At 45.5% G+C, this 26584-nt stretch overlaps 1 protein-coding gene across 3 annotated transcripts in view; it reads right to left on the bottom strand.

Moving 5' to 3' along the window:
- Positions 1 to 6516: 6516 nt before the first annotated feature.
- Positions 6517 to 26584, bottom strand: part of casp7 (caspase 7) — a 46776-nt gene continuing 26708 nt past the window's right edge. For 2 of the 3 annotated variants that reach the window (XM_031905081.1, NM_001016299.2), the window contains exons 3-7: positions 11720 to 11871; positions 9729 to 9857; positions 9373 to 9548; positions 8324 to 8462; positions 6517 to 7326 (exon numbers count right to left, since the gene is read on the bottom strand). In XM_031905081.1, coding sequence (XP_031760941.1) covers positions 7094 to 7326; positions 8324 to 8462; positions 9373 to 9548; positions 9729 to 9857; positions 11720 to 11871 — 829 coding nt within the window. In that variant the 3' untranslated portion in view covers positions 6517 to 7093. Of the gene's footprint in view, positions 7327 to 8323; positions 8463 to 9372; positions 9549 to 9728; positions 9858 to 11719; positions 11872 to 20364; positions 20486 to 26584 lie in introns of those variants that run through there. The other variant, XM_031905082.1, reaches the window with a different exon arrangement.

The following is a 26584-nucleotide window of genomic DNA, read 5'->3' as shown; positions in this document are numbered from 1 at the left end:
CTAGCAATTAGAGTGAAGGGCCTGGTGCAAGGGATACCTGGGAAAGACTACCCTGGGTGGATAGCCATTTTAAAGCTGTGGAGAAATTGGGAACTGATGTTGGGGATCCGGCTCACAGTCGGGGTTCCCTGTGTCGTCAGCTTTAATAGCCAATTCCAAGGGGTGTCCGCATACTTCTGGCCATATTGTGCTTCTATTGCTTTCATTAATTTGGTTGAGATTCTCTGTATCTTTTTATGTTATCACACATGTTTTATTCTTTGCCCAAAGCTATATCCTGACACGGCACTATATGAATAGAGATATACATACAGTACTGCTGGTAGGTGGGGCAGGGTTACAGGATCATAATTACACCATAAAAGTCATTTCCAGCACTCACTTGGCTTTATGAGCAATAAGTTACATCAGGCCGACAGCTCCCGCCGGGGAAGGAGGGTCAGAGCTGAATATACACTTTATAGACTAGTGCCCCGGGGCGTAAGGGACAGGCACAGTGACAGTTACACATAACTATAAACCCAGTGAGAATGAGGGATGAATGGGTATTGGGGAGTTGTATCAGGAGTCAGAACCAGCAGTGCAGGGAAGGGAAAGGGACAGACACAGTGACAGTTACACATAACTATAAACCCAGTGAGAATGAGGGATGAATGGGTATTGGGGAGTTGTATCAGGAGTCAGAACCAGCAGTGCAGGGAAGGGAAAGGGACAGGCACAGTGACAGTTACACATAACTATAAACCCAGTGAGAATGAGGAATGAATGGGTATTGGGGAGTTGTATCAGGAGTCAGAACCAGCAGTGCAGGGAAGGGAAAGGGACAGACACAGTGACAGTTACACATAACTATAAACCCAGTGAGAATGAGGAATGAATGGGTATTGGGGAGTTGTATCAGGAGTCAGAACCAGCAGTGCAGGGAAGGGAAAGGGACAGACACAGTGACAGTTACACATAACTATAAACCCAGTGAGAATGAGCAATGAATGGGTATTGGGGAGTTGTATCAGGAGTCAGAACCAGCAGTGCAGGGAAGGGAAAGGGACAGACACAGTGACAGTTACACATAACTATAAACCCAGTGAGAATGAGGAATGAATGGATATTGGGGAGTTGTATCAGGAGTCAGAACCAGCAGTGCAGGGAAGGGAAAGGGACAGACACAGTGACAGTTACACATAACTATAAACCCTCCCGCACCCCAAATACACACAGGTTCATTGGCTCCTGATAACCCCCTGTGTATATAAATGTATCAGCGCCGTATAAACCACAGACAATACACTGACTCCATATAAAGCCCTGATACACAGAACCCTGTACTCTGTATATTGGGAGAAGTTGCACAACTGGTTTTCTCCCTCTGTCAATATCTGTGCAACCCAAACATCTACTCAATCCACCCATGTCCTTCCTAATGCGACATTCACCCTGCAACTCACACAGTGCGGCTCCTTTCTCTAATAATCCCCAAGTTTCCCCAGCTTTGCCTCCGACACATTAGGAACCACTTACACCCCCCCCCCCCAGGTTCTATTTAGGGTATTAAAGCAGGGCAGGCAGTAACCCTTCCAACACTTTCCCCTGTCTCTGCCCCTATATAATATTAGGTACCTACCTAGTGCTACCAACCCCTATTTCTGTAGGGAAATGAGAGCAGGGCAGGCAGTAACCCTTCCAACACTTTCCCCTGTCTCTGCCCCTATATATTAGGTACCTACCTAGTGCTACCAACCCCTATTTCTGTAGGGAAATGAGAGCAGGGCAGGCAGTAACCCTTCCAACACTTTCCCCTGTCTCTGCCCCTATATATTAGGTACCTACCTAGTGCTACCAACCCCTATTTCTGTAGGGAAATGAGAGCAGGGCAGGCAGTAACCCTTCCAACACTTTCCCCTGTCTCTGCCCCTATATATTAGGTACCTACCTAGTGCTACCAACCCCTATTTCTGTAGGGAAATGAGAGCAGGGCAGGCAGTAACCCTTCCAACACTTTCCCCTGTCTCTGCCCCTATATATTAGGTACCTACCTAGTGCTACCAACCCCTATTTCTGTAGGGAAATGAGAGCAGGGCAGGCAGTAACCCTCCCAACACTTTCCCCTGTCTCTGCCCCTATATATTAGGTACCTACCTAGTGCTACCAACCCCTATTTCTGTAGGGAAATGAGAGCAGGGCAGGCAGTAACCCTTCCAACACTTTCCCCTGTCTCTGCCCCTATATATTAGGTACCTACCTAGTGCTACCAACCCCTATTTCTGTAGGGAAATGAGAGCAGGGCAGGCAGTAACCCTTCCAACACTTTCCCCTGTCTCTGCCCCTATATATTAGGTACCTACCTAGTGCTACCAACCCCTATTTCTGTAGGGAAATGAGAGCAGGGCAGGCAGTAACAGAAAGATGAGGTAGAAGTTCTGATCCCTGTTGGACCCAACAGATAACTACCCCCCCAGCTGACACTGCAGGTAATACAAGAAAGAAGAGGCAGTTTCTGTGCCCGGAGAGGTTCGGTTACATTGTATTGTGATAGAAGAGAATAACATTTACTTATGTCACATTTAGTGACATTTGGGCGCCCGGGGTTGAAGATACAAAACTGCAGCAATTAAATCAAGAATTAGATCAAACAAAGGGGAACTCGACCCAAATCAACTGTTAATTGAATAAAATATAAATCTAAGCACCCACTATCCATTCATTCCTCATTGCCACTGGGTATAACTGGGAGTATTAGTGCGTGGCGCAGCCCTGTGGGCATAGATATGAACCCTGGGTACCAAGCAGTGGTGTAACAATCAGCAAAGCTGGTCCTCCTCCATGGGGGTCATAACGGGGGTCCCTTTGGGGGTGCGGGGCCCCTAGGGCGGCAGCTAATGTCCAGTACCAGTACCAGTACCAGTACCAGTGCCTCAGTGCTGAAAAGCAAAGACAGTGAGACACGCATAGAATGACTTGTGGAAACGCCCAGGGGCTCTTGGAGAAATTTCCTTCTACCTGGTCTCGCTGTTTTTTCAACTGTTTTTTATAGTTCACACTCTGCCCCCTTGTGGCTATAACTGGGAAATGCCCAGAATTCCCATGGCCATCTCCATGAAGTTCTGATCCCTGTTGGACCCAACCAATAACTGCCCCTGATAGGGGTTAAATTACTTAATGCTGAATTTATACAAATTTTGTTTTAAATCACGAAGGTCTGAGAAAGTATTACTTCAGTTGTTATGATTATCCTCACTATCTTGCCTTTGTCCAAGTTGCTCCGAATTTGCCCATGGGCAGTAACCTATGGCAACCAATCAAACTGCTGCATTCATTGTTCTACCTGCAGCTGGCTGAAAAAAGCCAATCACTGATTGGTTGCTATGCGTTACTGCCCGTGGGCAAATTTGCCCAGTGTTGATGAATGAGCCCCAGTGTCTCTGAGAGCCCTGAGAGGTTCTGTTACTGAATAAAGGGGAAATCGACCCAAAATACCAATTCCTTCTAGATATTTCCATGATGTACAAACTTTTGGTGCAATTAAACAGGAACAATCAGGGTACGACTGGCTGGGGCCACAGGGTGCGACTGGCTGGGGCCACAGGGTGCGACTGGCTGGGGCCACGGGGTGCGACTGGCTGGGGCCACGGGGTGTGACTGGTTGGGGGCCACGGGGTGTGACTGGTTGGGGGCCACGGGGTGCGACTGGCTGGGGCCACGGGGTGCGACTGGCTGGGGCCACGGGCTGCGACTGGCTGGGGCCACGGGCTGCGACTGGCTGGGGCCACGGGGTGCGACTGGTTGGGGCCACGGGGTGCGACTGGTTGGGGGCCACGGGGTGCGACTGGTTGGGGGCCACGGGGTGCGACTGGTTGGGGCCACGGGGTGCGACTGGTTGGGGGCCACGGGGTGCGACTGGTTGGGGCCACGGGGTGCGACTGGCTGGGGCCACGGGGTGCGACTGGCTGGGGCCACGGGGTGCGACTGGCTGGGGCCACGGGGTGCGACTGGCTGGGGCCACGGGTGCGACTGGCTGGGGCCACGGGGTGCGACTGGTTGGGGCCACGGGGTGCGACTGGCTGGGGCCACGGGGTGCGACTGGCTGGGGCCACGGGGTGTGACTGGCTGGGGCAACATAGGGGCAATTATTTAACTCAATTGTAACAAAGTCTTTTTGAGCTGAATGTAAATGATGGAAAGTACAACTTGCCCATAAGGGGCAGTTTAGGGGGTAGAATGTAACCATAAAGTACTTGGTTCCCCTGAATGACCGTGCTGGGACTTATATCCAGACTACACAATGGTTAAAGGGGAACTAACCCCAGACAGATGAAGGAAGGAATGGGTTTGAGTCTTTCAAGCTTCCCGATATCCCCAGTCCTATATTCCCCCCACACTACGGGCAGATCGAATTGGATATTACGCCCTGTGTTTGTGCCTTTGTGTGAAGCAATGAGGAAACAGACAGGAAGGCATATTTCCCCTTTATCCAAGTAAACAAGGAACACTATTAAGTGTTTAAATTCTAAATTCTTTCTCGCCACGGGTGAATAATAACGAAGGTGGGGCCCTGGCACAGTGTGGCGCTGGGTTGGCACGAGAGTTGGCTCAGTACCAGCATTACAGCACTAATGGCATTCCCAAAGAAAATAAAGCCGTATACATACTCATAGCTCTGCTGGTCTCTGGGAATGGGGAAACATTAAACCGGGCACCTCAATAATGGCGCATTTGGGCATTGGTGGGCATAGGGCAAGCATGGCCCAAGGAATTCATTTATTCCCCCTATCAATGTGCTGAATACCAGTGGGGCATTTAGAATAGTTATGTTCTCGGGGTACTGGGGGGCAGCTAGAGGCCCTGTGGCAGAGGGGTCCTAAAGGGGAAGGGGCTTGTGCGAGCTGTCACATGGGGGGGGTGGCTTATGTTGAGGTTCATCGGGACCCCATTTTGCTTATTGGTAGGGCCCCCCCAGAAAGGGCTCACAGATGTCCAATCAGCAAGTAATTGGGGGCCCCTGGGGAGAAGGGCCCTGCATGATTCCTGATGGCAGCTCTGGTGTAATATAAAGAGATAAAGACAAAGGGAGAAGGGACTAGGAAAGGTCAGCAGTCATCCAATCTCCCATATCTACAGGTATAGGACCCGTTATCCAGAATGCTCGGGACCAAGGGTTACTGCCCAAGGGGTCTTTCCGTAATTTTGATCTCCGTACCATAAGCTTACTAAAAAAATCTATAAAACATTAATCAAACCCAATAGGATTGTTTTGCATCTAATAAGGATTTTTTATATCTTAGTTGGGATCAAGTACAGGTACTGTTTTATTATTACAGAGAAAAGGGAATCATTTAACCATGAAATAAACCCAATAGGGCTGTTCTGCCCCCAATAAGGGGTAATTATATCTTAGTTGGGATCAAGTACAGGTACTGTTTTATTATTACAGAGAAAAGGGGATCATTTAACCATTAAATAAACCCAATAGGGCTGTTCTGCCCCAATAAGGGGTAATTATATCTTAGTTGGGATCAAGTACAGGTACTGTTTTATTATTACAGAGAAAAGGGAATCATTTAACCATTAAATAAACCCAATAGGGCTGTTCTGCCCCAATAAGGGGTAATTATATCTTAGTTGGGATCAAGTACAGGTACTGTTTTATTATTACAGAGAAAAGGGAATCATTTAACCATTAAATAAACCCAATAGGGCTGTTCTGCCCCCAATAAGGGGTAATTATATCTTAGTTGGGATCAAGTACAGGTACTGTTTTATTATTACAGAGAAAAGGGAATCATTTAACCATTAAATAAACCCAATAGGGCTGTTCTGCCCCAATAAGGGGTAATTATATCTTAGTTGGGATCAAGTACAGGTACTGTTTTATTATTACAGAGAAAAGGGAATCATTTAACCATTAAATAAACCCAATAGGGCTGTTCTGCCCCAATAAGGGGTAATTATATCTTAGTTGGGATCAAGTACAGGTACTGTTTTATTATTACAGAGAAAGGGAATCATTTAACCATTAAATAAACCCAATAGGGCTGTTCTGCCCCCAATAAGGGGTAATTATATCTTAGTTGGGATCAAGTACAGGTACTGTTTTATTATTACAGAGAAAAGGGAATCATTTAACCATTAAATAAACCCAATAGGGCTGTTCTGCCCCCAATAAGGGGTAATTATATCTTAGTTGGGATCAAGTACAGGTACTGTTTTATTATTACAGAGAAAAGGGAATCATTTAACCATTAAATAAACCCAATAGGGCTGTTCTGCCCCCAATAAGGGGTAATTATATCTTAGTACAGGTACAGGGATCCCATACCTGTAATCCACTGCCCCCCATATAGTCTGCCAGCTTCATTATTCTTGCACTTGAACACGTTCAGCCCCATAGAGCAGCACAATACCCATGATGCCCCAGTGGGAGCGGCGCCCCCTACGGATTTTGCCTCCTGAACCTCCTGAACCACCAACATCCATTGGTTCCCGTGCATTTCAAAGAGATAAAAACCTCGACACGTTGAGTCAGAAATGAAACGATTTTATACGGCGATGACTGCAAAACATTAGAAAAGATAATATAGAAACGTATAATGAATAACATCCTGTTTGGATACGGAAACCCCGTGATCGTTTGTATTAAATTCCTCTTTGTTTCCTAATTTGATTCGAATTTACCAGCGTTCGGCGTTGGAGTCCGGAGCACAGTGCCGCTTTGTGCCGACGCCTGGGTCGGGGCCACAATGCTAGATACAGTGTCGCCTTTGTCAGGAATATCAGCTCCTTGTTCTGTTGCCGTAATGAGAACTGGGGCCCATAGACATAGACAATAGGTTTGTGTGTAATTGCACTTTGGTTTAATTTCCTCCTCCTTCCCGTTGCCAATAGGGAGAGCGACGCACTGTTCCGTGCCCGGAATCTGCCCAAAATACCAATTCACTGATTATTAACACACCCTCAAAGGCACCCCATCACTTTCTAAGCATAAAATATCCAAGGCTGTCGGGGGGCAACCATGGCCGTTCCCAGTTTTACGTAAACCTTTATTTTTCGCCCCGGAATTCCCTGAATATCCTGTATAGAGCCGACCCGGAATGGCCGGTTAACACGGTTTGAAATAAAGTTCCTTGGTCAGCATGGACACCACGCAAGGGATCTGCTTCTTCTTGTTGAACTGGGGGTCGTCGCAATAGGATTCAAACTGCGTGGCCACCAGGTAATTGACCCGGGTCAGGATCTGCATGACTTCCAGTTCTTTCCCGTGTTCGTTAAGGACGTTGCAAAGAGCTTGGACGAACCAAGAGCCCCGGCCCGGGTTCCGCCAGGAGTAGTAGCCTGGAGATACGAATAGGTGTCAGTGGAACAGAAACTTCTAGAGAAGATCCAGGGGATTTCTATGGGCACCAACATGGCACCAATATACAATACAGGTATAGGACCCATTATCCAGAATGCTCGGGATCCAGGGTATTCTGGATAATTTGGATCTCCATACCTTAAGTCTACTAAAAAATCAATAAATAGTTAATTAAACCCAACAGGATTGTTTTGTATCCAATAATATTTAATTATATCTTAGTTGGGATCAAGTACAGGTACTGTTTTATTATTACAGAGAAAAGGGAATCATTTAACCATTAAATAAACCCAATAGGGCTGTTCTGCCCCAATAAGGGGTAATTATATCTTAGTTGGGATCAAGTACAGGTACTGTTTTATTATTACAGAGAAAAGGGAATCATTTAACCATTAAATAAACCCAATAGGGCTGTTCTGCCCCAATAAGGGGTAATTATATCTTAGTTGGGATCAAGTACAGGTACTGTTTTATTATTACAGAGAAAAGGGAATCATTTAACCATTAAATAAACCCAATAGGGCTGTTCTGCCCCAATAAGGGGTAATTATATCTTAGTTGGGATCAACTACAGGTACTGTTTTATTATTACAGAGAAAAGGGAATCATTTAACCATTAAATAAACCCAATAGGGCTGTTCTGCCCCAATAAGGGGTAATTATATCTTAGTTGGGATCAAGTACAGGTACTGTTTTATTATTACAGAGAAAAGGGAATCATTTAACCATTAAATAAACCCAATAGGGCTGTTCTGCCCCCAATAAGGGGTAATTATATCTTAGTTGGGATCAAGTACAGGTACTGTTTTATTATTACAGAGAAAAGGGAATCATTTAACCATTTTGCACCTCCAGACTAAGACATATCCATGAGAAAAACCATATTACACCTTCCATTTGGTTTTTACCCATACATAATCAGTATAATATTCCATTAAGCCTCCTCGGCTTTGCCCATAGAATAACCAGCCTTACCTGGCACAGTAGAATATGCATAGAGAAAATCTGCCTCCACTGGTATCTTGTGCCTGGGATTGGCATCCGTCTCCAAGGAATCATTAGACGGCCCAGCGTCTGTTTCCAGCCCATCATCAAATTCACACCCTCTGCAGGCCTAATTGGGAGAAGTCTGTTATACAGACAGCTAGAATCTCAGCCATAAAGCAGGGCAGGACTGCTGCTTACAATGGGGGGATCAGATAGGATCTGTGCCACTGTGACAGAATGCTCTGTTATACAGATAGCTAGAATCTCAGCCATAAAGCAGGGCAGGACTGCTGCTTACAATGGGGGGGATCAGATAGGATCTGTGCCACTGTGACAGAATGCTCTGTTATACAGATAGCTAGAATCTCAGCCATAAAGCAGGGCAGGACTGCTGCTTACAATGGGGGGATCAGATAGGATCTGTGCCACTGTGACAGAATGCTCTGTTATACAGATAGCTAGAATCTCAGCCATAAAGCAGGGCAGGACTGCTGCTTACAATGGGGGGATCAGATAGGATCTGTGCCACTGTGACAGAATGCTCTGTTATACAGATAGCTAGAATCTCAGCCATAAAGCAGGGCAGGACTGCTGCTTACAATGGGGGGGATCAGATAGGATCTGTGCCACTGTGACAGAATGCTCTGTTATACAGATAGCTAGAATCTCAGCCATAAAGCAGGGCAGGACTGCTGCTTACAATGGGGGGGATAGGATCTGTGCCACTGTGACAGAATGCTCTGTTATACAGATAGCTAGAATCTCAGCCATAAAGCAGGGCAGGACTGCTGCTTACAATGGGGGGGATCAGATAGGATCTGTGCCACTGTGACAGAATGCTCTGTTATACAGATAGCTAGAATCTCAGCCATAAAGCAGGGCAGGACTGCTGCTTACAATGGGGGGGGGGGCAGATAGGATCTGTGCCACTGTGACAGAATGCTCTGTTATACAGATAGCTAGAATCTCAGCCATAAAGCAGGGCAGGACTGCTGCTTACAATGCATTACAAACCCATAAGTAGAAAATGTACTTACCTGAATGAAAAACAGTTTGGGTTTCCCCACAAGGGATCTGCACTTGTCCCCACGGAAGAGAGTCGTCAGTACTTTAATGGGCATTGCCCCGTCGGTGCCATAGATCAGCCCCTCCTCCCCATGGCTCAGGAAGATGCAGGCAAAGCAGGCGCTGTCCTTATGGTCTTGCTCAGCCACTGGATTAAAGGGTAAATAAGGCTGATTTCATTATATGGGAGGTGGGTGGGGTACCTAGCAGGTACTAAAATGTTGCCCCCCTTTTTAAAGGTCTTATACTCAAGACAGCGGAGCAAGGGGTGGGGGTGGATAAGGGAGGTTGGGGGCAAGTGTTAGACCCCTTGGGTTGCACAACTCACCGCTACGTAGGAGGGTCTCCATCTCCGTGCAGCTCTTGTTGTTGAACACAGTAACGTCAAAGCCGAGGCCTTTGAAACAGCGGAGAAGATCTCTGGCATCAATATCGGTGCCATTGCGAGGGCTCATACCTGTGAGAGCAACATGAAACCATTGCTTTATAGATATAGGGTCCATCTTGGGGGACCCCTGTTTGTGCTTTCCCACAAGCCTTTCCCCCAAGTCTAGTCATTAAAGCTCTTCCTGTGCCTCAATAAGGGGAGAATCACTCTATATAGAGGTATCAGTACTGATACATGGGCTCAGAGTCCAACTGGCCTTGTCTTGGCCATGTAGACTGTTGCACTTGGTCTTTTTTGGTGTTGGGCTATAAGAATGGGCAGACTTGCTTCCAAGACCAGGTGAGACCAACACAAAATGATTCAACAGTCACCTTATAGTCATATTAATAACACATTGCCTATTGGTCTAGATCAGTGCTGTCAAACTTCTGCGGTGCCGAGGGCCTGAATTTCTCTAGCATACATGGTGGAGGGCCGCTAATGGAAGCCAGTTTTGGCCACTCCCCCTTTTTGAACCACACCCACTTCAAACCACACCCATTTTATCACAATGGTGGTAGTGCAGCAAAACCCAAATGCTTGGTCCTCACTGCAGGGATATCAACCGTCATTCATATATGAAAGAGTTATACATAACTACACACCTTAGGGACCATTTAATGGCTGTTTCCAACTACTAACAAACTCCCAGAACACACCCCTGCCAGGTTCACCTCTCACAGGCAGCATAGGACAGGCAGAGTATGGCACACACAGGCAGCACTCTGCTTCCCTTATGCTGCCTATGTGTGCCATACTCTACCTGCCCTATGCTGCCTGTGAGAGGTGAACCTGGCAGGGGTGTGTTCTGGGAGTTTGTTACTCTACCTGCCCTATGCTGCCTGTGTGTGCCATACTCTACCTGCCCTATGCTGACTGTGTGTTCCATACCTTCCCTGCCCTATACTGCCTATGTGCCATACTTTGCCTCCCCTATGCTGTCTGTGTGTGCCATATACACAGGCAGCATAGTCCAGGCAGTACATACAATGTCTGAGGTGTGAAGAAGTGAACAATGGGGGTGATTACAGCCTGAGCCTGAGGTGGGAACACTGCAGGGGGGAACAATGCAGAAAGTAAAAGGTGTGAAAAACACAGGGGATTACATATTTAAACAATACAGAGGGATTACAGACTGAATCTGAGGTGAGAACCATGCAGGGGGGGCAGTTACTCTCAGTACTGATACCATTTAAAGCTTACACAAAGGTAAGCCATCAAAGCAGCCAGACAGGTGGGGGGCCACACAGAGGGGGGCCGCCAGTTGGACAGCACTGGTCTAGATCATAATGACCCCCTTCCAATCTAAGCCTTGACCCCAAACCCCAGGCTCAGTCTTATCTCAGACTAGAACCCCCCCCCCCACTTACATATCTTAGGTGGTCTACTCCACATTAACTCTCTTATGAAGCCTTTCCTAGTTGGATCATGCCCCAAGCCTGCCCTGGTTGATGGAACCCAAGAAGAAGTATTTGGGCCGTACCAGTAATACCTTACAAATGGGCCAGTTGTCTCATTTCCCTTAAGACAGTTCAGACCTGCTTAGTACATGGGGGAATGGGAGTTCTGGAAAGGAGGCGGTGCTATTGCTAAATGTTTGTTGCTTCTGGCGCAGGCCCAAAAATGAAGAAAGAAGAATTAGCGCCAATGAGGCCACACATGTGACTGATCACAGGGCACTCGCTCTAGGGCCAAGGGTTGGGGGGGCGGTTAATGTCGAGATATTTGCTAAATATTTTTCTTGTCCCATTTACGGGATCCTTATTGCTCATTACACAGACACTGTGAGCCCGGCATTGTGACTTCTGCCCGTAATTGTGACAATTGTGTTGACTTTGGCCGGCGCCGGCGGAGCGGGCTCGCTTCCATGCCACGAGGGCACAATGAAGTACCTGTGATGTCGTCGAAGTTCTTGTTGTTGATTATGATGCATCGGCCAACTTTCCCATAATTCATCTTGTACTGGAAAGCCGGGGTAACAATCCGCACATTGTCACTCGCTTGGGGGGGCTTCTCTGGGTCCTCTGTCTTCTTCTTCTTCGTGCTGTGAGGGGAGAAGAGGGAAATAACATGAACCCCTTTGTTTTTTTCCATATGTAATAAAAGGCACTAAGTTTGCCCAGGAGCAGTAACCCATAGCAACCAATAAGATCATTCGCTTTTAACAGGTGACCAGTAAATACTTCCTGCTGATTGGTGTCTTCTATTACATAACCTCCTAGGGTGGGACTGGGGGGTACAGGGGCCCCAGCTGTGGTCTCCACACCCCCCCATAGGGACCCCCACGACCCACCTAACCCCCCCCCCAGCATGTCGAGGGAGTGAGACTGGCCTGGGGAAGCTCCCAGCAGGTATCGGGTCTGGGTTTTTACCCAGCACCAAATATAATACAGAGACCTTTAGGGTTTGGTACCATCAGGGTCGGACTGGGGGGTGAAGGGCCCACCGGGGCTCCCGTCCCAGGGGCCCTGCAGGTGCCCCAGCCAAGCGCGTCCCCTAACCCCCCCTCGAAGGGGCCCCACTGACCCCCCTCGCAGGGCCCCCCACTCTCGTCCTCCCCCGAGCGCGTAAATTTGACGCGTCAAGGGAGGAGCGGTCGGGAAGGGGAACGCCGGCCTAGTCCGACCCTGGCTACCATGTCCCCTCTTGTGTCCAGGCCAGACCCATGGCAATACAATAACTCTCCCAAAGGCCCCTGGGTAATAATAGCAGAGGCTTCTGGCCTATCACTAACATTCATGTTTGTTTCCTATTGGTATGTCAAGGACCAGTAATGCCCTCAAATTATTATTATCTTCATGTTTACATGGGTCCTCCACCCAGCAGTACATTCCCCGCCATTCTGGTTCTGACTCCTGAAACAATGTAGCAGAAGCCAGCCAATTTTAGCAGTCCAGGAACAGATTGTTACTTAGAATGATATTTCCTATAAACAACAGACGCTCTATGTTAAATGAGAAGTTTTAATCCTATAGTTCCGGGGACTCTGCCCTCACCTACCTCTGCTGCCTAATCTTTTGCCCTATTGCCCTATTTCAGCTTTCATAACTGCCCCCGTGGTCACACAGCAGCTTCTTTACTATAAATAAATCATAGTGACGCTTCTGAAGCAAGAACCCCTCTTGTGCCAGTGTGGGGTAATTGTACTTGTTTAAAGAGGTGTTACTTGTCCTTTAAATATAAAGCAGGGGAGGAGTCACCACCCATATTCTTGGCTGCGTAATGTTTACAAAAGGGTTAATTTCTTTAAATTATCTTAATTGGAACCATTCAGATACGAGTTTATTGTGAGGTTGTACTGCCCCTCTCTCTGTAGATATATCTATATATATACTGTATACACATGCGCTGTTTCTTTAAATAAACATCAACCCTAGTGACCTCGGCTCAGAGAATATTTGGGTCGGTTTCTTTGTATTTTCTGCAAATTCTGAATAAGTGATGGACAGATTAAATCTCCCCTGGGGGAAAACAAATGTTTCACGTTCCTCCGCCCAAGCAAAGGGCAGTTCTATAAATAGCCACACATTGGGGTGGAAGGGGCAAAACAACTGGTTACAACTATTATTAGCTCCAGGGCTAAAAATAGAGACAAAAACACACAAAGAGGGAAATTTCCTGAGATTTGCACAAATTTGTACATTGTCCTAAACCGGACCCAGTAAATTCCTATCCTGTACCTGTATAAATGAATTATATTTATATAGAGGAAAAGAAGTCCCAGTTATTCCTATCCTGTACCTGTATAAATGAATTATATTTATATATAGGAAAAGAAGTCCCGGTTATTCCTATCCTGTACCTGTATAAATGAATTATATTTCTATAGAAGAAAAGAAGTCCCGGTTATTCTATAGAGGAAAAGAAGTCCCGGTTATTCCTATCCTGTACCTGTATAAATGAATTATATTTATATAGAGGAAAAGAAGTCCCGGTTATTCCTATCCTGTACCTGTATAAATGAATTATATTTATATAGAAGAAAGAAGTCCCGGTTATTCCTATCCTGTACCTGTATAAATGAATTATATTTCTATAGAAGAAAAGAAGTTCCGGTTATTCCTATCCTGTACCTGTATAAATGAATTATATTTATATAGAAAAAAGAAGTCCAGTTATTCCTATCCTGTACCTGTATAAATGAATTATATTTATATAAGAAAAGAAGTCCCGGTTATTCCTATCCTGTACCTGTATAAATGAATTATATTATATATAGGAAAAGAAGTCCCGGTTATTCCTATCCTGTACCTGTATAAATGAATTATATTTATATAAAGAAAAGAAGTCCCAGTTATTCCTATCCTGTACCTGTATAAATGAATATATATAAGGAAAAGAAGTCCCGGTTATTCCTATCCTGTACCTGTATAAATGAATTATATTTATATAGAAGAAAAGAAGTTCCGGTTATTCCTATCCTGTACCTGTATAAATGGATTATATTTATATAGAAGAAAAGAAGTCCCGGTTATTCCTATCCTGTACCTGTATAAATGAATTATATTGATATAGAAGAAAAGAAGTCCCGGTTATCCTATCCTGTACCTGTATAAATGAATTATATTGATATAGAGAAAAGAAGTCCCAGTTATTCCTATCCTGTACCTGTATAAATGAATTATATTGATATAGAAGAAAAGAAGTTCCGTTATTCCTATCCTGTAACCTGTATAAATGAATTATATTGATATAGAGAAAAGAAGTTCGCAGTTATTCCTATCCTGTACCTGTATAAATGAATTATATTGATATAGAAGAAAAGAAGTCCCGGTTATTCCTATCCTGTACCTGTATAAATGAATTATATTGATATAGAAGAAAAGAAGTTCCAGTTATTCCTATCCTGTACCTGTATAAATGAATTATATTGATATAGAAGAAAAGAAGTCCCAGTTATTCCTATCCTGTACCTGTATAAATGAATTATATTTCTATAGAAGAAAAGAAGTTCCGGTTATTCCTATCCTGTACCTGTATAAATGAATTATATTTATATAGAAGAAAAGAAGTCCCAGTTATTCCTATCCTGTACCTGTATAAATGAATTATATTCTATAGAAGAAAAGAAGTCCCGGTTATTCCTATCCTGTACCTGTATAAATGAATTATATTTATATAGAAGAAAAGAAGTCCCGGTTATTCCTATCCTGTACCTGTATAAATGAATTATATTTATATAGAAGAAAAGAAGTCCCGGTTATTCCTATCCTGTACCTGTATAAATGAATTATATTTATATAGAAGAAAAGAAGTCCTCGGTTATTCCTATCCTGTACCTGTATAAATGAATTATATTTATATAGAAAGAAAAGAAGTCCGGTTATTCCTATCCTGTACCTGTATAAATGAATTATATTTATATAGAAGAAAAGAAGTCCCGGTTATTCCTATCCTGTACCTGTATAAATGAATTATATTTATATAGAAGAAAAGAAGTCCCGGTTATTCCTATCCTGTACCTGTATAAATGAATTATATTTATATAGAAGAAAAGAAGTCCCGGTTATTCCTATCCTGTACCTGTATAAATGAATTATATTGATATAGAAGAAAAGAAGTCCCGGTTATTCCTATCCTGTACCTGTATAAATGAATTATATTTCTATAGAAGAAAAGAAGTTCCGGTTATTCCTATCCTGTACCTGTATAAATGAATTATATTTATATAGAGGAAAAGAAGTCCCAGTTATTCCTATCCTGTACCTGTATAAATGAATTATATTGATATAGAAGAAAAGAAGTCCCAGTTATTCCTATCCTGTACCTGTATAAATGAATTATATTGATATAGAAGAAAAGAAGTCCCAGTTATTCCTATCCTGTACCTGTATAAATGAATTATATTGATATAGAAGAAAAGAAGTTCCAGTTATTCCTATCCTGTACCTGTATAAATGAATTATATTGATATAGAAGAAAAGAAGTCCCAGTTATTCCTATCCTGTACCTGTATAAATGAATTATATTTCTATAGAAGAAAAGAAGTTCCGGTTATTCCTATCCTGTACCTGTATAAATGAATTATATTTATATAGAAGAAAAGAAGTCCCAGTTATTCCTATCCTGTACCTGTATAAATGAATTATATTTATATAGAAGAAAAGAAGTCCCAGTTATTCCTATCCTGTACCTGTATAAATGAATTATTTTTATATAGAAGAAAAGTCCCGGTTATTCCTATCCTGTACCTGTATAAATGATTATATTTATATAGAAGAAAGAAGTCCCGGTTATTCCTATCCTGTACCTGTATAAATTAATTATATTTATATAGAGAGAAAAGAAGTCCAGTTATTCCTATCCTGTACCTGTATAAAAGGAATTATATTGATATAGAAGAAAAGAAGTCCCGTTATTCCTATCCTGTACCTGTATAAATGGATTATATTTATATAGAGGAAAAGAAGTCCCGGTTATTCCTATCCTGTACCTGTATAAATGAATTATATTGATATAGAGGAAAAGAAGTCCCGGTTATTCCTATCCTGTACCTGTATAAATGGATTATATTTATATAGAGGAAAAGAAGTCCCGGTTATTCCTATCCTGTACCTGTATAAATGAATTATATTTATATAGAGGAAAAGAAGTCCCGGTTATTCCTATCCTGTACCTGTATAAATGAATATTTATATAGAAGAAAAGAAGTCCCAGTTATTTTTACCCTGTATCGGTATAAATGATGACATTTCCTGCCGTCCCATTCGCCAGTGCCCTTATCCCCAGGCCCCTCCCCCTTACATGTTCCCTACAATATCCCGTGCCAATCAGTTTTACACGGCCCCTTCCTATAGGCCCAGACCAGGAACGTTGGGGCTGAAGGAATTGTCTGCCAATCAGCAGGGAGTTCCCTCATTGTACACATTATATCCCATAATCCCTGTGGGTACTTTCCCGGATCAGCTCATTTGCATAAGTAATTGTTTATAAACAAGACGTGGGTTTAATTCGCTGCCGGACGCACCCAATCCCTGTGTGTTTCACTCCCGGTCACCATGGCAACAACCATGATCCTGAGCTTCGTGGCCTGAAAATAATGGCACTATGCCCTCTGTAGCCACAGGAGCCTTGCCCAGAGCTAATGGGGCTTGATCATCACATGATCACCCTTTCAACTGCAGCCAATCCTCTCTAGTCACATGATCATCTAATGAACTGAGACCGACCCTCATTAATCACATGATTGTGCCCTGAACTGAAGTCCGTCCAGTCACATGTCCAAGCTTTGACGAGTCATATGACCCTGCCCTGAATCGGAATACATTATAAATAAAGTCTATAAAAGTCGATAATTGGGGCACAAATCGAAAGTAAGAATCAGACCTCAGCAAGGGGCGGAGTCCACTGCTTTACTGAGTGTCGGCATTATACAACGTTGGCATCTGACTTGGGGGGGGGCCTGCAGTGGCAGCTCCAATGGGCCCTGTACCCCTCAATCCGACCCTGCTCACTCGTTACCCATGCCAAGATGTCCCTTTGGAATATGTGGGTACAGGTGGCAGATACTCCCTGCCCTGACTGCAAATGCCCCAGATGATGCCCATAGATACAGATCGGACAATCCACAGCAGCAGCTGTTGGCAGTTCTGACTCCTGAATCCCTATTTGGGGTTTCTTTCCAAATAAATGTTAATAATAATAATAATTGGCAGCAGAGTAGGGTGACCCCTAGCCCCACTCCTATTTGTGATGTTAGTTATGTGATCTACCAATAAAAACCTAGAGAAACAATGAATATAAAGGATCCCAAATATAAAGTTATTATGGTTATTATTATTATTATTAATAATAACACATATTTATAAAGTGCCAACATATTCAGTAACGCTGCACAATGAATAGATGTACATCAACCATACAAGAAAACAAATAAAAAGAACCAATAACTAGGGATGCAGAAAATCCAGAATTACGGCTTTTTCATCACATAAACACAGAAGTTGAACATTTTTCACTGTGCGCTACGTGTGCGGTTCTCTTTAACCCCTTCATGGCCTCATTTGCAGATCCCAAAATTGAGTATTTGGTGCATCCCTACCAATAACCAAAGAGCTTGCAATCTAATGGAGAGAGGGTTAAGGTGTAGAAATGGCCAATGTCAGGGGAAGCCAGAATCAGGGTATGTGGGTCAGATGTACAAACACCAATTCATCACAGAGTTGGGCAAAATCTAACTGTACCCCCTGCTGTAAATGATAAGGATATTAGCAGTCACTGAGGGGTTCTGTGCCCATATAAAGGCACAAGGCTGCAGGCTGAGTTATACAGGGAACTCTGAGTATCACTCATGTATTATAAGGGATAATGTACCCCCTACTGTAAATGATAAGGATATTAGCAGTCACTGAGGGGTTCTGTGCCCCCCATATAAAGGCACAAGGCTGCAGGCTGAGTTATACAGGGAACTCTGAGTATCACTCATGTATTATAAGGGATAATGTACCCCCTACTGTAAATGATAAGGATATTAGCAGTCACTGAGGGGTTCTGTGCCCCCCATATAAAGGCACAAGGCTGCAGGCTGAGTTATACAGGGAACTCTGAGTATCACTCATGTATTATAAGGGATAATGTACCCCCTACTGTAAATGATAAGGATATTAGCAGTCACTGAGGGCTTCTGTGCCCATATAAAGGATTTAGGGACCTATAAGTTTATAAACATGAAACATGAAAAAAAGGGACTTGAATGAACAATATTTTGCTATAAGAACGAATGGATAAACATTTGCACAGCTGAGCTGTAACACAATACTGTATATTAGAACCCCGAGGGGAATTCCATTACTGTTAGTTCTATCAATGAGCTGCACTCACTGGGTAATACTTTGTATATAATACGCAAATATAGAATAACAATAAGATTAATATATTATATAACCGAAATTGCAACTAAACAAGTATAAACATCATGAAACAGGAGCAAAATTCAACCCAATTTTACTTTATTTTCATCCTATTCTTTCTGCATCACTGCTCATTGTCTCACATGTATATATATATATATATACTGAATATATACCCAGTGTCTGCACTGAGAAACCAACATACATTATTATCATCCTTTATTTATACAGCGCCAACATCCCATTCCCATCAGCCCCTGCCCCAGTGAGCTTACAATCTAAGGTCCCTATCACATTCCCATCAGCCCCTGCCCCAGTGAGCTTACAATCTAAGGTCCCTATCCCATTCCCATCAGTCCCTGCCCCAGTGAGATTACAATCTAAGGTCCCTATCCCATTCCCATCAGTCCCTGCCCCAGTGAGCTTACAATCTAAGGTCCCTATCCCATTCCCATCAGTCCCTGCCCCAGTGAGCTTACAATCTAAGGTCCCTATCACATTCCCATCAGTCCCTGCCCCAGTGAGCTTACAATCTAAGGTCCCTATCACATTCCCATCAGTCCCTGCCCCAGTGAGCTTACAATCTAAGGTCTCTATCACATTCCCATCAGCCCCTGCCCCAGTGAGATTACAATCTAAGGTCCCTATCCCATTCCCATCAGTCCCTGCCCCAGTGAGATTACAATCTAAGGTCCCTATCCCATTCCCATCAGTCCCTGCCCCAGTGAGCTTACAATCTAAGGTCCCTATCACATTCCCATCAGCCCCTGCCCCAGTGAGCTTACAATCTAAGGTCTCTATCACATTCCCATCAGCCCCTGCCCCAGTGAGATTACAATCTAAGGTCCCTATCCCATTCCCATCAGTCCCTGCCCCAGTGAGCTAACAATCTAAGGTCCCTATCCCATTCCCATCAGCCCCTGCCCCAGTGAGCTTACAATCTAAGGTCCCTATCCCATTCCCATCAGTCCCTGCCCCAGTTGAGCTTACAATCTAAGTCCCTATCCCATTCCCATCAGTCCCTGACCCAGTGAGCTTACAGTCTAAGGTTCCTATCACATTCCCATCAGTCCCTGCCCCAGTGAGATTACAATCTAAGGTCCCTATCCCATTCCCATCAGTCCCTGCCCAGTGAGCTTACAATCTAAGGTCCCTATCCCATTCCCATCAGCCCCTGCCCCAGTGAGCTTACAATCTAAGGTCCCGTATCCCATTCCCATCAGTCCCTGCCCCAGTGAGCTTACAATCTAAGGTCCCTATCCCATTCCCATCAGTCCCTGACCCAGTGAGCTTACAATCTAAGGTCCCTATCCCATTCCCATCAGTCCCTGCCCCAGTGAGCTTACAATCTAAGGACCCTATCCCATTCCCATCAGTCCCTGCCCCAGTGAGCTTACAATCTAAGGTCACTATCCAATTCCCATCAGCCCCTGCCCCAGTGAGAGGGGACAGAGAGGGGACAGAGGGAGGGGACAGAGAGGGGACAGAGAGGGGGGGACAGAGAGGGGGGACAGAGAGGGGACAGAGAGGGGGACAGAGAGCGGGACAGAGAGGGGGGCAGAGAGGGGATAGAGGGGGGACAGAGAGGGACAGAGAGGGGGACAGAGGGTGGGGACAGAGAGGGGACAGAGAGGGGACAGAGGGGGGACAGAGAGGGGACAGAGAGGGGACAGAGAGGGGACAGGTACCTGAGATCCTCACAGAGTCTGACACCGCACTGCATCTGAGGGCAGGACCCGCTGGCTATGGTACAACTTCTTTCTGGGACTGAGGAGGCCCCACCATGCCCAAAGCTGCTGTGGCATCAGGGAAGTGTAACATTTAGCCGGCCCAGAGCTCTCCCTGACTCAGCACAGCCCTGCTCGACCCTTCCATTGGCCTATTCACTGGCCCCGCTGTGTGTCCTGCTGAGCTCATACTCATCCCTCGCCCTCTGCTGAGCCAGGGAATAACAGGCAGCAATGTATATTCTGTGTTATACTAACCCCCATATACACCGTGTAACCCCCATATACACAGTGTAACCCCCATATACACCGTGTAACCCCCATATACACAGTGTAACCCCCATATACACAGTGTAACCCCCATATACACAGTGTAACCCCCATATACACAGTGTAACCCCCATATACACCGTGTAACCCCCATATACACAGTGTAACCCCCATATACACCGTGTAACCCCCATATACACTGTGTAACCCCCATATACACAGAGTAACCCCCATATCCTATACACACAGTAACTGTATAATATATAGGCACAGTGTAACCCCCAATATCCTATACACACAGTAACTGTATAATTATTAGGCACAGTGTAACCCCATATCCTATACACACAGTAACTGTATAATATATAGGCACAGTGTAACCCCCATATCCTATACACACCAGTAACTGTAATATATAGGTGTAACCCCCATATCCTATACACACAAGTAACTGTTATTAATAATTATAGCACGGTGTAACCCCCATATCCTATACACACAGAACGTATAATATATAGGGTGTAACCCCATATCCTATACACACAGTAACTGATATAATATATAGGCACAGTGTAACCCCCCATATCCTATACACACAGTAACTGTATAATATATAGGCACCGTGTAACCCCCATATCCTATACACACAGTAACTGTATAATATATAGGCACAGTGTAACCCCCCATATCCTATACACACAGTAACTGTATAATATATAGGCACAGTGTAACCCCCATTATCCTATACACACAGTAACTGTATAATATATAGGCAACAGTGTAACCCCCATATCTATTACACACAGTAACTGTATAATATATAGGCACAGTGTAACCCCCAATCCGTATACACACAGTAACTGTATAATATATAGGCACAGTGTAACCCCCATATCCTATACACACAGTAACTGTATAATATATAGGCACGGTGTAACCCCCATATCCTATACACACAGTAACTGTATAATATATAGGCACAGTGTAACCCCCATATCCTATACACACAGTAACTGTATAATATTAGTGAGTACTAGTGAGTAACAAATCATGGAGCTACACAGCGCCATCTGCAGGTGGAAGGAGGTATTTTTTCTGATACTTTTTTTACTCTTTTATAAAAGCTCAGGGTTAAAGTGCACATCAGGGTATAAAGTGGAAAAAATTGGTGCAACTGCCATTTTACTCCATTTACTCCAACACCAAGTAAGGAACCCCAAGAGTGTAGACATTAGGGGGGTGTATTTATTAACATTGGAGACAAACATCATCAGCGATGGTTACCCATAGCAACCAATCAGCAATTAGATTTAAGCGGTCACCTACAAGTCAGAAAACAAAAGCAAAGGTCAGATTGGTTCCTAAAGGCATCCAAGTCAGACATTGGGAGTATTAAACTCATTTTAATTATAAAGTTGCAATTGATAATCATTCTCTATTTGTTTTAACTATTTAACTGTCTGTCACTCAAAACCCTGTCTGGTTGCTAGGGTCAGAGAAATATGAACTGTTATGTGGTTGCTAAGGTTCTACTGACCCTAGCAACCAGCTATTGGTTTGAGTTACAGACAGGGGAGTATAGGGGATATAAGAGAATAAACATGTGAACAGTAAACCAGGAAGGGTTCTACCCTATAAGCTGGAAATCCAAATACTTTAAATTCCCCAAAATAAAGACCAAGAAATATGTTGTGTATTCAAAAAAGTTGTTGTTTTTAACTTTCACCTTTATGATAACAACATAAATACCCCAAATCTACAGCTGATAAAGTAACCAGGAAAGAAAATCCCAAAAACAAACATTTCTCAAACTGCCTTGAACCCACGGGCCCCACAGTTACAGCCTGGCACCCTCACCCAGTCCTTCCCCCAAACTGCCTTGTACCCACGGGCCCCACAGTTACAGCCTGGCACCCTCACCCAGTCCTTCCCCCAAACTGCCTTGTACCCACGGGCCCCACAGTTACAGCCTGGCACCCTCACCCAGTCCTTCCCCCAAACTGCCTTGTACCTACGGGCCCCACAGTTACAGCCTGGCCACCCTCACCCAGTCCTTCTCCCAAACTGCCTTGTACCCACGGGCCCCACAGTTACAGCCTGGCACCCTCACCCAGTCCTTCCCCCAAACTGCCTGTACCCACGGGCCCCACAGTTACAGCCTGGCACCCTCACCCAGTCCTTCCCCCAAACTGCCTTGTACCCACGGGCCCCACAGTTACAGCCTGGCACCCTCACCCAGTCCTTCCCCCAAACTGCCTTGTACCCACGGGCCCCACAGTTACAGCCTGGCACCCTCACCCAGTCCTTCCCCCAAACTGCCTTGTACCTACGGGCCCCACAGTTTACAGCCTGGCACCCTCACCCAGTCCTTCCCCCAAACTGCCTTGTACCCACGGGCCCCACAGTTACAGCCTGGCACCCTCACCCAGTCCTTCCCCCAAACTGCCTTGTACCCACGGGCCCCACAGTTACAGCCTGGCACCCTCACCCAGTCCTTCCCCCAAACTGCCTTGTACCCACGGGCCCCACAGTTACAGCTGGCACCCTCACCCAGTCCTTCCCCCAAACTGCCTTGTACCCACGGGCCCCACAGTTACAGCCTGGCACCCTCACCCAGTCCTTCCCCCAAACTGCCTTGTACCCACGGGCCCCACAGTTACAGCCTGGCACCCTCACCCGGTCCTTCCCCCAAACTGCCTTGTACCCACGGGCCCCACAGTTACAGCCTGGCACCCTCACCCAGTCCTTCCCCCAAACTGCCTTGTACCCAAGGGCCACACAGTTACAGCCTGGAACCCTCACCCAGTCCTTCCCCCAAACTGCCTTGTACCCACGGGCCCCACAGTTACAGCCTGGCACCCTCACCCAGTCCTTCCCCCAAACTGCCTTGAACCCCTAACTGACCTTCAAGCTGGGCTTCAGGTGTATCTATGAGATACTGCCCCTGTAATTGCCCCCCCCTGGCACTGACATCCCAGCCACAATCAGACGCTCCCCTTGCCCTATCCAAACCTTCAAAGACAGAAGGCTGATCAGATACATTGTTCTTCCAGCAAACAAATGCATCAATTGTTCCCTTTAGACTGTAAGCTCACGTGGGCAGGACCCTCTGATTCTGCTTATTACGTAGCCCATGTGGGTGCATTTGTTTCCTGTACATCCTTCTAGCCGCCTGTAATCGGCACAGGTACCATGGGCGGCCCTTATGTAAATAGTTGTGGGCGAGTGGCCTCCCTTGCCTGGTGCCCCTTCAGTTACTTACAAAAAAAAACCCCTATGGGTTGTGGGTAGGATGTTCCGATGTGGGTTTTTTCTATCCCCGCCCACTTCTGATGATGTCACTTGCAGATTGCAGCAACAGCACTTTCTGTTTAATAGTGATCAGTGGGTTGCGGATAGGCCAGAGGCGGGTTGGGTTGGGTAGTGGGTCCAAATAGGTTGTGGGCCACAGTCTGGGTCTCAAAAAAAGGACTTTACCTTCAATGCCTGACCCGAGGCACAAGCAAAGGTTACGGGGGTCTCTAGAGATCCGATTGGCCAATACGTATGAACCAAAATGGTTTGGTGCCCATTTGGTGAATAAAATACACAATGATTGTGCATGAACTGGGGCAGGCGTGGCCAACTGGTGTCAAAGTGCCGCACCCCTTACCGGCACCTGAGAATGAGCCGTTACGGCACAATGAGTGTGAGACACTTGTGTTGGTGCTAAACAAAGTGAAAATTAGAACAGAACAATGGTGCCCATTAACGTGCCGAGGCGCTGACTGGCCCACTTGGTGTCGGCCCCACCGGGTAACGGTGTCTTGGTCCCAGGAATCCGGTGACGGCAGTTTTGCACAAAGGGACAATGAAAGACGAGTGACAGCGGGGAAATCTGTACTGGGCGAACAGGAAGGAAAGGGGATACTCAGGGAGTTATAGAACCGACTTAAACCGGCAGAACCGGATCAGCGCCATGAACTCGCCTGTATCTGTCATCCAGTAGGGCCGGATTCACCAGGGGGTAAACAGCTCGCCATGGGGCCCTAATGCCTTCTAGGAAAATACAGAAAGTTCCATTGTGCCCTTTAGTCCCATTATGCCCCTCAAATCCTGTATAGGGGAATAGAGAGGTGTAATAAGTCTCTCTAGGGGCGGAGCCACGACACCGGGGCCAATACAGAGGATCGGGGGCTTCTGACTGGCTGCAGGTTCAGCCTTGTATAAGTCTCCATTGTTACCATTTAGACTGTAGCTTTTATTATTATTAGGGACTTCTATCATTCTTATTATTACATCATTGGCCCATTCTACCTACCCCCCCCCCATACTTATACCCCCCCAGCTCTGACTGTGCCGGGGGGGGGGGGTCCTGTAATGGCCACAATGACAACATAAGCACAAACGCACTTGGAAATGCCCCGGAGGACGGCTGGAGGCTCCAAATACCTCTGCTGGGGGTTGGATCCCACGTGTTCCTGCTGGAACCAGACAAACTGGAAATGCGCTCGGGGCAAATACGCTGCTCATTATTGGAGCAGATTGTTGTTTATTTTAATAAAAAAAAAACAACAACAAAAGAAACGTTCGTGGGGGGGGGGGGGGGAATCCTGGCACTTAAACCAGACAGGGCTGCTGGGAAATGTGTGGGTCCTTGTTCTACTGAGCCCCCAAAGCCTGAACTACAGCCCCCAGGAGTGCAATAAGGAATGATTGGGCCCCATTTGATTGTCAGTAGGGCTTTCCTTCTGAGAGGGCCCCAATTACTAGCGCACTGGTTCCTTGCCCCCCCCCCCAAGTAGTGCCCTGTCCCCTGCCCAGTGCTGCCATCAGGGCCCCAGACTACCCCCAAGGGGTGCTAATTATTAACCTATTGATCAGCTGGCCCCCTGGGCAGAGAGGCATGCCGATATCTAGGAAAAAAGGCCACGCCCCTGATTCACCCCAGTTGGGCCCATGATGCCCAAACCCCACCCACAATCCTAATTCTTACTCCTAGATTGCGTATTACATTACATTACATTATTACATTAACATTTATTTATAAAGCGCCAACATATCCCGCAGCGCTGTACAATAAGTGGGTTTCATACATTGGACATACAGAGTAACATATAAAGCAATCAGTAACCGATACAGGAGGTGAAGAGAGCCCTGCCCAAAAGAGCTTACACTCTACAAGGAGTAACATATAAAGCAATCAATAACCGATACAGGAGGGGAAGAGAGCCCTGCCCAAAAGAGCTTACACTCTACAAGGAGTAACATATAAAGCAATCAATAACCGATACAGGAGGGGAAGAGAGCCCTGCCCAAAAGAGCTTACACTCTACAAGGAGTAACATATAAAGCAATCAGTAACCGATACAGGAGGGGAAGGGAGCCCTGCCCAAAAGAGCTTACATTCTACAAGGAGTAACATATAAAGCAATCAATAACCGATACAGGAGGGGAAGAGAGCCCTGCCCAAAAGAGCTTACACTCTACAAGGAGTAACATATAAAGCAATCAATAACCGATACAGGAGGGGAAGAGAGCCCTGCCCAAAAGAGCTTACACTCTACAAGGAGTAACATATAAAGCAATCAATAACCGATACAGGAGGGGAAGAGAGCCCTGCCCAAAAGAGCTTACATTCTACAAGGAGTAACATATAAAGCAATCAATAACCGATACAAGAGGGGAAGGGAGCCCTGCCCAAAAGAGCTTACACTCTACAAGGAGTAACATATAAAGCAATCAGTAACCGATACAAGAGGGGAAGGAGCCCTGCCCAAAAGAGCTTACACTCTACAAGGAGTAACATATAAAGCAATCAGTAACCGATACAAGAGGGGAAGAGAGCCCTGCCCAAAAGAGCTTACACTCTACAAGGAGTAACATATAAAGCAATCAATAACCGATACAGGAGGGGAAGAGAGCCCTGCCC

Source organism: Xenopus tropicalis, chromosome 7, assembly GCF_000004195.4.
Source record: "Xenopus tropicalis strain Nigerian chromosome 7, UCB_Xtro_10.0, whole genome shotgun sequence".
NCBI lineage: Eukaryota > Metazoa > Chordata > Amphibia > Anura > Pipidae > Xenopus > Xenopus tropicalis.
This window is presented reverse-complemented; position numbering and strand designations above follow the sequence as displayed.